General features: G+C 30.4%; 1 protein-coding gene across 1 annotated transcript; it reads right to left on the reverse strand.

The window, feature by feature from the left end:
* Positions 1 to 5,393: 5,393 nt before the first annotated feature.
* Positions 5,394 to 6,578, reverse strand: LOC114180511 (ras-related protein Rab2BV-like). Its single transcript, XM_028066825.1, has 3 exons — positions 6,409 to 6,578; positions 6,128 to 6,320; positions 5,394 to 6,039 (listed from the first exon to the last, which is right to left on the reverse strand). Exons 2-3 carry the CDS (start codon positions 6,290 to 6,292, stop codon positions 5,554 to 5,556), a joined length of 651 nt encoding a protein of 216 aa, XP_027922626.1. The 5' UTR covers positions 6,293 to 6,320; positions 6,409 to 6,578; the 3' UTR covers positions 5,394 to 5,553.
* Positions 6,579 to 12,078: the final 5,500 nt, after the last annotated feature.

Consider the following 12,078-nt stretch of genomic DNA (forward strand, 5'->3'; position numbering starts at 1 on the left):
GTATTTTATTCAATATGAGACTTTGACTCACACTTAGACTATTTCCCACAAATTTAAGGAAAGGAAAAAGATATAACAACTAATTCAGGATATGTTTTTATTTGATGTGGAATTTTTAACACTTTCTCACACTAAGATATATATATTTTATGTGTGAGATTAAATATTAATAGACGATCCAATAACAGTTCGATAGTAAGTAAAACAAACAAACATCAAATTTTGATTTAACTCTTGATAGAATTAGTATTTCTGATAAGCACTTGGTTCATATCGTAAAATTATTATGACAATTCTTTTATATAATTTAACATATGAATGTTTTTATTGTCTAGAAATGTTTTATTATGTTTTGTAGTAAGCATCAAAGCTATAATAATTTCTAACACCGAGTTTTGTTGACATGCAGAAGGGATAATATAGAAAAATAAAATAAAATTTTAAGTCATCTTTAGTATATAAATTATAACTATTTATATAAAAATTTAATTACTTTTTATTATTTGATATTCTTTTTATTTTCTCTCTAAACTTTGAGATGATGTGTCATTCTTTTTCTAATAAAAATGATAATATATAAGTGAAGAAAGTTTAGGACAATATGACCTATCACATCATCTTTGAATAAATTATCTTTATCTTAGATCTCAAATTATAAGTACTAGGTAGATAAATTTATGGTATTAGTACATTTTGAATTGTATGATTAGATACATGTTATATGCAATTGTATATTACATTTGGTGATCTGTGTTGTATGCATATCAGATGATATATTGTTTAATATTAAACACGAAACCTATCATGTAAAAGAATATTTCAATTCATTGATGATTTGATATATAAATGAAGATATGGAAAGTTAAAAAAAAAATGTATTACGATTTTGTATGACATATGCAAATAATTAAGTAATTACAATGACATAAAAAAAAAAAAAAAAACTAAGGCTGACTTTTAACAATAATGTTTTCAATGACTTGGAGTGTATTTGTTGAACATATATTTAATAAATCCTCTAAAAGATATTGAGCGTGAAAAACTACATTGAATCATTAAGAAATCAAGGAAAAATAAATTATTTATATAATTTTTAAGAAAAGTGATTTAAAGAAAAATTATTGTATTAGTGTAAGAATATGAGAAGTTTACTATAAGATGTGATTTTTATTTATTGAGTTATTATATATTTATGCAAATATGAAATCGAATTTGTTACACTTATATATTTATAGGTATGAAATAACGGAAATAATTCCCCTAATATACCCATTTAAAAATGATGAATAATATACAATATTTTTTCCATTGTATTACTATTTTGATAAAATTGTATTCAAGATTGAAGATCAGTGCATTCTACATATAATAGCATACAGAGAATCAAAGTTGCGAAGATTTATTTTTTTCTTTCTAGTGTTTTTGAAAATTTTTAAATATATTGTTTTGAGTTATAGAACATTTGTAGTTATAATTTAAGGGATATTTATAAATATATCTATATAGAGAAAGTAATAATACTAATAAAAATACGAAAACATTTTATATTATCTCCACTTTTACCCTATATATTTGTTTACTATGGTTAAATAAGGAATAGCAATAGTATTAAAATTGATAATATATATACTGTTTTCAGTAAATTTATACAGATAATATTAATAATTTGGTACCGTTAAATATAAATTAGTTTGCTTTTTTTATCAACAAAATAATATATGAATAAGTATTTGAAGTGGTCTAAAAAAGGAGATTATTACAGCTAATAATTTAACATACATCTCCAAGGTTCTCACTTGCGTATAATCTCCCTTCAAAATAGTGTGAAGTAGTACTAATAAATATCAAACATGTATTTCTTTCAATGTTGTTATGAGATTATAAGATTGGAAGGTAATATTCTGATGTTTAATTAGTTTGCTTTGATAATGTCTTTGGTAATAATATTAATTTATTATAATATATTCATCAATATAATGTATAATAATATTAGTATACGTTGCTAATTTAATTTTAATAATGTAAATAATGTTAGAAGTTTTATATCGACTAGATATAAATCCAATTCACAATATATAAGTGGATGTAATCATCTACAAGTTGATTGTGTGAAGTTAAGTTAGACTTAAAACTTACAAAACCATCTCACAATATAAGGGATAGGGTTGAGGTGCGTGTAATATAATATATGAGTTACCATGTTATTCATACCACGTAATTCAATTATTGTACCGTACTTGAACAAATTTAACAAAATAAAATTTAAACTTATAGTGAATAAACATACAGTAAATAAATGTATAAATTTTATTTTAAATTTATGATGTTTAATTTAAATTATGATAAATATTATATTTATTAGTTACTTTTTAAAAATATTAAAGTTTGCTTTTAAAAAATTTGATATATTAAATAAAACATAAAGATAAAACTATCAAACCTTAATTATTACATATAAACTATCGTAAGTAGCATGTTTTTTTTCTCAAACTTATTCATCTCCATTATTACTATAATTGTTGTTATAATTACGGTAAGTATCACAATCATTATATAATCATGTTGTCTTTATTATAACAAAGACTATGATTGTTCTTATAAATTATTTTGATCATGCATGAGAGACCAATCCGTAATATCCTTCACTATCGTATTTCATTCCATTATCATTTATTGTCAGCTTAAAGCCTAAGAAATAACAAAACATATATATGATCACTTTGATGTAGTTTTTTTTGAAGGTCATGGCCTCAAGGAAGAATAATAATAATAAGATTTTTTAGAAAAAAAAAGTAGTCAAGAGCTCATATAAAAAGAAAAAGAAAAATCAAATTAACAAAAGGATGCAAAAATTGCCAAATTGATAGAGTGAAAACATTTCTTACCTTCCTTGAGAGGATTTTTTTTTTTTTATGGGGAGAGAAGTGTGTTTTTGTGCTCAAAAGTAAACAAACACTATGTTTTTGGCTTCTTCTTCTTTGAGTAACAAATAATCGAATTTTGCTTTTATAGTCAGCACTTCCTTTTGCGTTTCTTCCATGTGTATTCTCTTAACCGTGGAATTAGGAGAATAAAAAAAGATTATGCTATAAAAAATTAGCCAATGTGGTTCACACTAAATAATATTCGATTAAAATTAGTAATTAATTATAATAACTTTCTTATCAGAACATTGGACAAGTCCAATTCAACCATGTTGGATATGATTAACTAGAGAATCTAATTAACAAATTGTTTTCTTGGCTTTTTTGAAGGGTTTGCGTTATCGTGCATCCTATACCTTTGCATTTGAATATTCGTAAATAAAGTGTTTTAGATTTATATTATTGAACCATATCTATGAGAATGGATTGTATTCTTGCAAATGTGGGTTATCATTAATGCTAATTGTATTTTTTTAGTAGTAATTTCATGGTCCTAGGCAAAAGGAGCAGGTATCAATCGTGATACTTTATTAGGAAAAACAACGTTTTAGCTACCATTATTATTATTCTTTACTTTTAAGATCCGTGGCATATATTCCAACAACACAGAAAAATACTGCTAATAGATATTCCACAACTAACGATGATAATATCTATATAGGAATAGTAATTTCAAGTTAAAAAAATGTTTATCTAAACCAACGGAGAAAAAAATATTTGTTTGATGACTTCAGTTTTTTTTTTTCCTAATAACCTTTTTTTTACTTCATACAAAAAACATTTTTTTTTATTTTCATTTCTTGAATAAAAATAATTTAATTTTCATCTTTACTATAAGTTTAATTCCTATCACATAGAACAATATATATGACTGATAACTTGTAGATATGTCCCGCATTAATTGAACATTATTGAACTTCCATTTCTCAACCAATTGGTACTGTGTCCATTAAGACTTGACACTGGCCAATTGCTTTCTACACCCCATGTTTTCCAAAAATATAATAATGTCTAATAAATCTGGATTGAAAAAAATGATTGGAGTATGTTTGACCTTAATATTTTCTATTGATTCGACATTTTGGATTAAATTAGAATAATTGAGTCACTCATTAAATTGATTCAGGTCTTAGACATCCTAATTTGAATAAGCTTAAATTCTATCAAAGAACTTCAGAATGTTTGTTTTTTCTTAAAAATATTATTCATAGCGAGAAATAAATTATTCTGAATGCCGAGTTTACTTTCAGGCTTAGATTTTGAGTTTACTTTTTCTCTCAAGAATAGACCCTCCGTATATATCAAATCAAACATTTTTTAATTGTATGTAAATAAAAAAAGTAGCGACATTTTTACATATCAATCAAATGAAATTATTGTCCACCTCATATATATATATATATATATATATATATATATATATATATTAGAGCTGTCAAAATGGGTTGAAATCCGCGAGTCAATCCGGTTTATTACGGGTTCGGACCGGGTTGGGTTGAAATTTTTTTATAAATTTCAATACGGGTTAATTTTGACCCGGCTCATCTGAGTTGAATCCGTGATGAGCTGGATTGGCTCACCAACTCGCAAATAAAAGGGTCACACAAGTGTTTTTTATTTTTTTTATTAAGTTGGGTTTTACATTTGGGTCATGTTAGGTTGTTTTTTATCCAACACATAAATAATTTGTATTTTTTTTATTTTGGTTTGTATTTCGATTGTATTAAAGGTTATTTAAATTTTAATTAGAATTACAATTTAGTTTTGACTGAAAAAAAAAGTAAAAAAAATAATATTTTTTTTAATTAAGTGAACCCGTGAGCCAACCCGTTTCACCCGCTAACCCGTGGTGGGCCGAGTTGGGTTCGAATTTTTTTGGCTCGCTAAAAAGTGAGCCGGATTAGGTTGGCTCACTAAATCATCAACCCGTGATGGATCGAGTCGGGTCGGATTAAATTACCCGTTTTGACAACTCTAATATATATATATATATATATATATATATATATGTATGTATATTTTAATTGAATGGTAATCAAGGACATAAAGTATTATAATGAGAAGCATTCAAACAATGCTAGATATTTTTAATAATTAAGAACACAAGTATTAAATAACTTGTGTTTTTAAAATCACAAACATTCTTCAATAAAACCTTTTTACTTTGTTGCTTTTGTTCATAAAATTGTTTTTTTTTTCTCTAATTCAATGCTCAGTAGTTGGTAATTAAGTGCAGAAGCAATGAATCAGAAAATAAAAGATTTTCAAGCAAAATTATATGTACAGATATGCAAAGGAATAAGATGCAAGAGAAGAGACTAATGCGAAACTATAGTTAGAGTTGCTTAACGGCTACTACTAATAAACTATGCATTAAGACCACCAAACACCGAAATCTGAATGCATGTATTTAAGAATGAGGACTACAAAATTTTAAAACTTGTCATATCTATTCATTTTTCTGTTGTATTTTTCGAAGGCTAGAGACCAGCCTCTCATGACTTCCAAAAAAAAAACTAAAACATCCAGAAAATGTAGCAGAAGGTAACACTATTAGACATGTCCTCTACGATTTCAAATACAAAAAAAAAAAAAAAATAGTCCCTTGTTCCTGGTGTTTTCTACAAGTTTAATTGGAACAACAAGATTTCTTCTCGACACTAGCAGACATATTTGAGACATTAATGGTAGTCCCATGAGGAATGTTAGCAGTGGAAGCTGCTTCCTGTGCAGCGAGTGCCTTTTTACTTATAATTTGGTAAATATCAAACAAAATGGTTTGAAAAGCTTTCTCAACATTGAAGGCCTCCAATGCCGAAGTCTCTAGGAATGACAAACCCTCTCTCTCAGCCAGACTTTGAGCATCATCGGTAGAGACTGCTCTGAGATGGTTGAGGTCAGACTTGTTTCCAGCCATCATAATAACGATGTTGGAATCTGCATGGTCCCTCAGTTCACGAAGCCACCTTTGTACATTCTCAAATGTTTGTCTCTTCGTTATGTCATACACTAACAAGGCACCTACTGCTCCTCTGTAGTATGCACTCGTGATTGCCCGATACCTCTCTTGACCAGCCGTGTCCCATATTTGTGCCTTCACAGTCTTCCCCTCCACCTGTGTATGTATATGTCAAAAACACAAACATGTTGTGAGCAATGCTTTACAATAGTTCATGTTTTTTCGAAATCTGAGGAAAAAGAACCTGTAATGTTCTGGTTGCGAATTCAACCCCAATGGTAGACTTAGACTCCAAGCAAAACTCGTTCCGGGTAAACCTGGAAAGGATATTGGATTTTCCGACACCAGAGTCTCCAATGAGTACGATCTTGAAGAGATAGTCGTATTCATGGTCCACTTTGTATGCCATGCTTCCAACACTCGACACCACCCAAGACCTGACCCATTGCAAAATTCGTTCCCATAATCACATAATCATACATAACCATAAGCGGAAAAAGAATGGAAGAGACGAAGGGTACTAACCATAAGAAGAAGGTGAAAGCAAAGTGGGGTGACGATGATGGAGAAATGCAGGGATTGAAGATGCAAAGATTGGAGAGAAGGAGGGAGAGAAAGAAAGAGAGAGAGAAAGAGAGGGAGAGAAGAAAATGTATTTTGAAAGGTCAACAACGAGTGGGCGCAAACAGAATAAACCGACGACATGCAAGCCACTTTGAACGGTCATTCGTTCGTGTGGAGTAAATCACGCCAACCTCGCTACACTTTTACTTTCCATTTCCATTTTTCAATCATGTGCACACAAAACTTTCAACAGACATCTTCTTTTCAGTGTCTCTCTTATTTTACACAACCAAACACCCTTTTTTTTTCTTGCTTTGTCTATTCATAATTTATGCACTAAATATGTTGTTAATCTAAATATAATTGGGTTTCAAATTTTTTGGTTAAATTATACTTTTGTTTCTATTTTCGTAGCAAAATATCAATTTGGTCCCTCAATTTTTTTTATTACAATTTAGTCTCTATTTTTTAAAATTTGATGTAATCAAATCCTTTTCGTTAGTAGTGTAGTAACAATGTTAAATGGGGTGTCACGTGTCAGTTCCTGAATTTTTTGAATTATTTATTTATTTTTTAAAAATTTTTTAAAAAATTAAAACTTTGCCACGTGCCAAGCTGACGTTGTGCCATGTGATAGTGATAGTGTCACGTATTACTATTATACCAGGTGTCATTTGTTTATTCTCAATTTGGTCCCAATATTTTAATTTTTGTCTCAATTTTGTTCTAATTTTTGTAAAAGTTTTGCAATTTTGTCCCTTTCCAAATTGAAACCAAATTTAATTTCTATACAAATGTGTACAAATATTTCTATCAAAATTGATATTTCAAGTAAATGCTTATGATAGTAAATGAACCATAAACTCATGTAAGGTTTGAAGATTCATTATCTTAAAATTTTAGATTCAAAATAGTATCAATCTTTTATGTGGGTTGGGTGTAAGGTCTAGTTTTCTGCCCTAATGTTTTAAGGGCTGCCTTTAAGCTATTGGGCCTAAAGGCTGGCCCAAAGGATAAAACCACCTCAAAGCCTGCCCTAATTCACTCATTCTACACTTTTAGAATCTGCTTCCTTGGTGCTTAGAGTCGCAGCCGTCACTCCGTTAGGGTTTCAACGTTTAACCAGATTCAAGCCTAGCTCAACCTCGTTCTACTCACGTAAGTATTCCCCAACGCATAGCTTCCAATCTCTGGTCTTATTGTGTAGCCAATGTTAATGTTTCTGTAACATACCCACTGCTATTCTTTTTCCAGCTCCATAATCCTTTCCTAGAGCTGTGGTGTTCCTCTATTCGGCATCAAGGTCTTGTGCTAGATTATTCCCAGGTAAGGGAAGTTAGAACCCTCTGGTTGTGTGATGCGTTTTCTGTGGTTGTGTGTTTGTATCGTGATTGGTTGAGATTGCATGTTGTTGTGAACGTATGAGATGGCTGGAAATATTATTTGGGTGCGAACGTATAGCTGATGCAGGTTGAACAGTGGTGTGGTCTGTTAATCCCGCCCAAGCGACTTGGTCTTGCCTAGGTGACACTTGCAGAGAACCAACCCTAGCTTGCACTCGAGCTCTCGCTCAGGCGGAGGGTCTTAGTTTTGAGCGAGGTGTTATCTCGCTCAGGCGAGAGACACTCGCCTAACACTCGCCTAAGCGAGCTTGTGTGGGAGTTCGAGGATGGGTCGTTGCAGTTGCAGCCCAGGCGAGGGGCCTCACTTTTGGGCGAGGGGTGGGCTCGCTCAGGCGAGGGAGGACTCGCCTAAGCGAGTACGCGAGAAACACCCATTCGCCTCTGTCGCGAATCTCGCCTAAGCGAGGGCCTGTCGCTTAAGCGAGAGGACTCCTCTCACCTGAGCGAGGGCCTCTGGCCTAAGCGAGGGTTGGGCGAGAGGATGTGTGGGTACTGTTTAGAATTCTTGTTTGGGGTATTAAGTACATGTTTGGTTGTATTGCTATGTTAAAATATGAATTGAATGAGTATACATGAAATGAGAGGGCGTATGACTTATGATTTATGAGCTTTAACCTGATGTGAGTATGATATATGCATGAGATGATTCATGGAATTGAAATGATGAGTTTGGTATTGGTTCGACATGAGACATGAAAGGGTTGGTATCAATGTGGCATGATAATGATATGAGACGGAGTTCCATATTCATGGTTTGAGAATAATGAGTTGGTATGGTTTGGCTGAGAATACGAAAGAGGTGAATTATGAGAAAATGTATGTGATGTATATGTATATATGTGTATGCACATTGAATTCGTTTGATTGATTAAGAATGTTGGTCCGTGTCAGTGCGTAATTCCTTGGGATCTCTAGGTGAGATTCTCAGGGTCATGCTTCAGTGGTCGGGACGTAATCCCATGGCCCCTGTTAGTGGGTGTCCATGGTGGTGCCCCATCTGTATAACTAGGTAAGGATTCAAGGTAAGGTTGCATCCTGACACTCTAAGGAGTCAGTTAGTCTCACCTAGAGCGGACTGACTCCTGTGGTGAGAGTAGCAGGAGGCTTGAAATTCATTAAGGGCTAACTTTGTGGTGAGAGAAATTGATTCATTGAAACACTTGTAACACATAGCTCGGGGGTGAGCAGAGGTATCCACCACAAGTGCAAACATCCGCTGAATCCGACTAGGTTATATGTATCCGGATGAGTCGAGTCTTAGTGTATTGGTTGGAAGGTCTTAACATGCATGTGTGATGTGTGTATAATGGACTGTGAATATGTATATGATTACTTTGGCTAAATGGTTTTGGCTCTAGCTTACCCTTGCTTGTTTGATTGTGTTGTATGTTGTTCTTCTACTTTTGCGATGATCATCAATTTATTGATGGGAGCAGATGCGAGAGGTACTCGAGGTCAACAGGGAAGGGATTGGTTCTGCTGCATAGTCTACTTAGGTTGGACTTCATGTTTTTTTGGGCTTTTCTTTAGGGCTATTGCCCATGTACTACTTTGTTCTTTAGTACTCTATTTACTATTGTGAAGTCCTTGGATTTCGTTTGTATCCGACATCGTGGTGTGCCTTGGTTTCTCCTAGCATCCTCTAGATATTGTCAGGAGTAATGTTTATACTCCAGGGCTTGTCACTAAATTTCTATATGTGTAGCATTTCATTTAAATTAAAGTTATTATTTAAATGGGGTGTTACATTGGGCTTAAGTCAATTTTTCTCTCATAAATCCATGAACTTTGTGTGAATTAATCTAAATCTCACATTAATTAAAAATAAGAAGATTGCTCATAAATCTATTAAGTTTTTGGTTCAAATTGATGTTAAGATTGAATTCAAGTTTCATTTGTATTGTGTTTCCAGTAAATTCTTCATTTAAAATACCTGTATATTTTTTTTTCTTTTTTTTCTTAAAAGAAAAGTGTGTGTGATAAACAAACAGAATCTATGAATATATATTTGCAGAGTTTTTAATATGAAAAATGTGTATAGTATTTTTAAAGTAAACATTAAGACAAGTATATATACAAATATATAAATAATACAAATCAGGTATTTATATCCCAAGTTAGTAGACTACATATGAAAACTACTGAAACTTATGTGCCATTTAGAATTCATCTCACAGGACATTTGTCTACCACAAGATGTTAGTTAGTGATGTAGTAGTAAAGGAAAGTTTTTTTCCACCCCATGTAGGATATTTATCTATTAAAAAAGAAAGTTAAGGCATTCATAAAAGTAAAACACAATTTATACCATGAAGGTAAATACCAAGTCCAATTTATAGCAAATTTAAGGGAAGGAAAAAGATACAACAACCAATTCATGTTTAATCTATTTTAAGTATTTCTAATTGGTAAAAACATGGTGCAAGATACAAAATATATATTCTACATTTTTTTTTCTTTAGTTTTTTAAAAACATTGTTTTCAAAATAGCTTTCAAATAGCGTAAAGTTACCTTTAAATCCGACACAACCATAAAATATACCTATTAAATCCTAAATAAAAAGTGAGTATTTTTTCATAATAAACTGAATCAAACACATAATAAATTTATCATGTTGCTTGTTGAATGGGATTATATATAAAGTCTTTTATGCAAGTATAATCCATTGTCTTATATCGTAATTGATTTATCCTTGCTTACGTGCACAACAAACATCACAAAACACACAAATTCCACATTTATTATTACCAACAATCAGCACCATACTTATGATACCAACAATAAATTCTCCTGATATTAAAATTTACGATGTTTATTAAATTGTATCTTTAAGTGACATTTTCATTTCAATGCTTCTTTATTTTTATCACAAAAAAAAAAAAAAAAATATATATATATATATATATATATATATATGAAATTATGTACAATATTTTTCCAAATAGATTGTCCCATGATATATGATAATACCATACATTTACAATTCAAATACTCATTTCCTATATATTCCAAACTTAATAATGATGTTCATTATTCATAATAGATTAACTATACAAATTATCTTCCTACATGATGTGCTTACTTCAATGTCTAGTGTCATGTGTTATGTCCATCAAGTACTTATGTTAAATAAGGTTTTATCAATACCATTTAACTGAACATGACTTTGAAAATTTGAATTTCTTGCACGGATTTTTTGCACTTAAAACTTCTTTGGAGTGATGTTCTCTCTTATTGTGTATTTAATTGGTTTTAGTTCTCAAAGATTTTGACCAGATTTTTCTCCTGGATAATGAAATGCATTTATTTGAGTTAAATATGTTTTTGGTCCTCAAATTTCACTAAAAATTAGAATTAGTCATTCTTTGAAAATTTAGCCTAATTTAGTTCTCAAACTTTAGAAATGCGTACATTTAGTTATTTTAATCAAATTTTGTTAAGTTTATCTGACATTTCAAACGCATTTCATGATAGTATTTGAATTGTTTACACCGTTAGACACATTTTGCTTAAATGGTAACTCAAATATTATCATAAAACGCATTTAAAATGTCAAATAAATTTAACAAAATTTGGAGGACTAAATCTACATTTTTCTAAAGTTTGAGAACTAAATTAGGCTAAAATTTCGAATGATGACTAATTCTAATTTTCACTTAAAATTAAGGAACCAAAAACATATTTAACCCTTTATTTTATTTAATATCTTTAAAAAATTATTAATATATAATTTAAAATAGAGTGACCTAAATGTATAAACAAAATTTAAAATAATATTATAAACCATATTTAAATGGTTGTATTTCTATGATTTTACATTTGTAAAAGTATTGCCTATGATTAATATAGCTTAGGCAATAGTTTTACAATTTGTGCTTAAATATTTTTTGTTGCTTGTTTAAAACATACGATCACAATTTTATAATTTTATAAGTGACTTAAAACAATAAACCACAGTGTAAAGAAAGTTGTTTTATTAAAATGGTTAAGTGTCGTCTATTATTATATTTTAAGTAATGGTTTTTAAATTTTGTGACCTAAACAAAAGAGTCATTGCGTAGCATAGCCGTAGGCTACCTTCATGACCATGAATTCGTTGCTTAAAACTTAAAGAGCACTTTTAAGGTTAATTAGACCACAATTTTTCATTATTGTTTAAAATATTTTTATTGTAGTGATATTAATGAATTATAAACAATAAATTTTAAAATAATTGTTGTTGAAGGC

This window comes from Vigna unguiculata, chromosome 1 (assembly GCF_004118075.2).
Source record: "Vigna unguiculata cultivar IT97K-499-35 chromosome 1, ASM411807v1, whole genome shotgun sequence".
Lineage (NCBI taxonomy): Eukaryota > Viridiplantae > Streptophyta > Magnoliopsida > Fabales > Fabaceae > Vigna > Vigna unguiculata.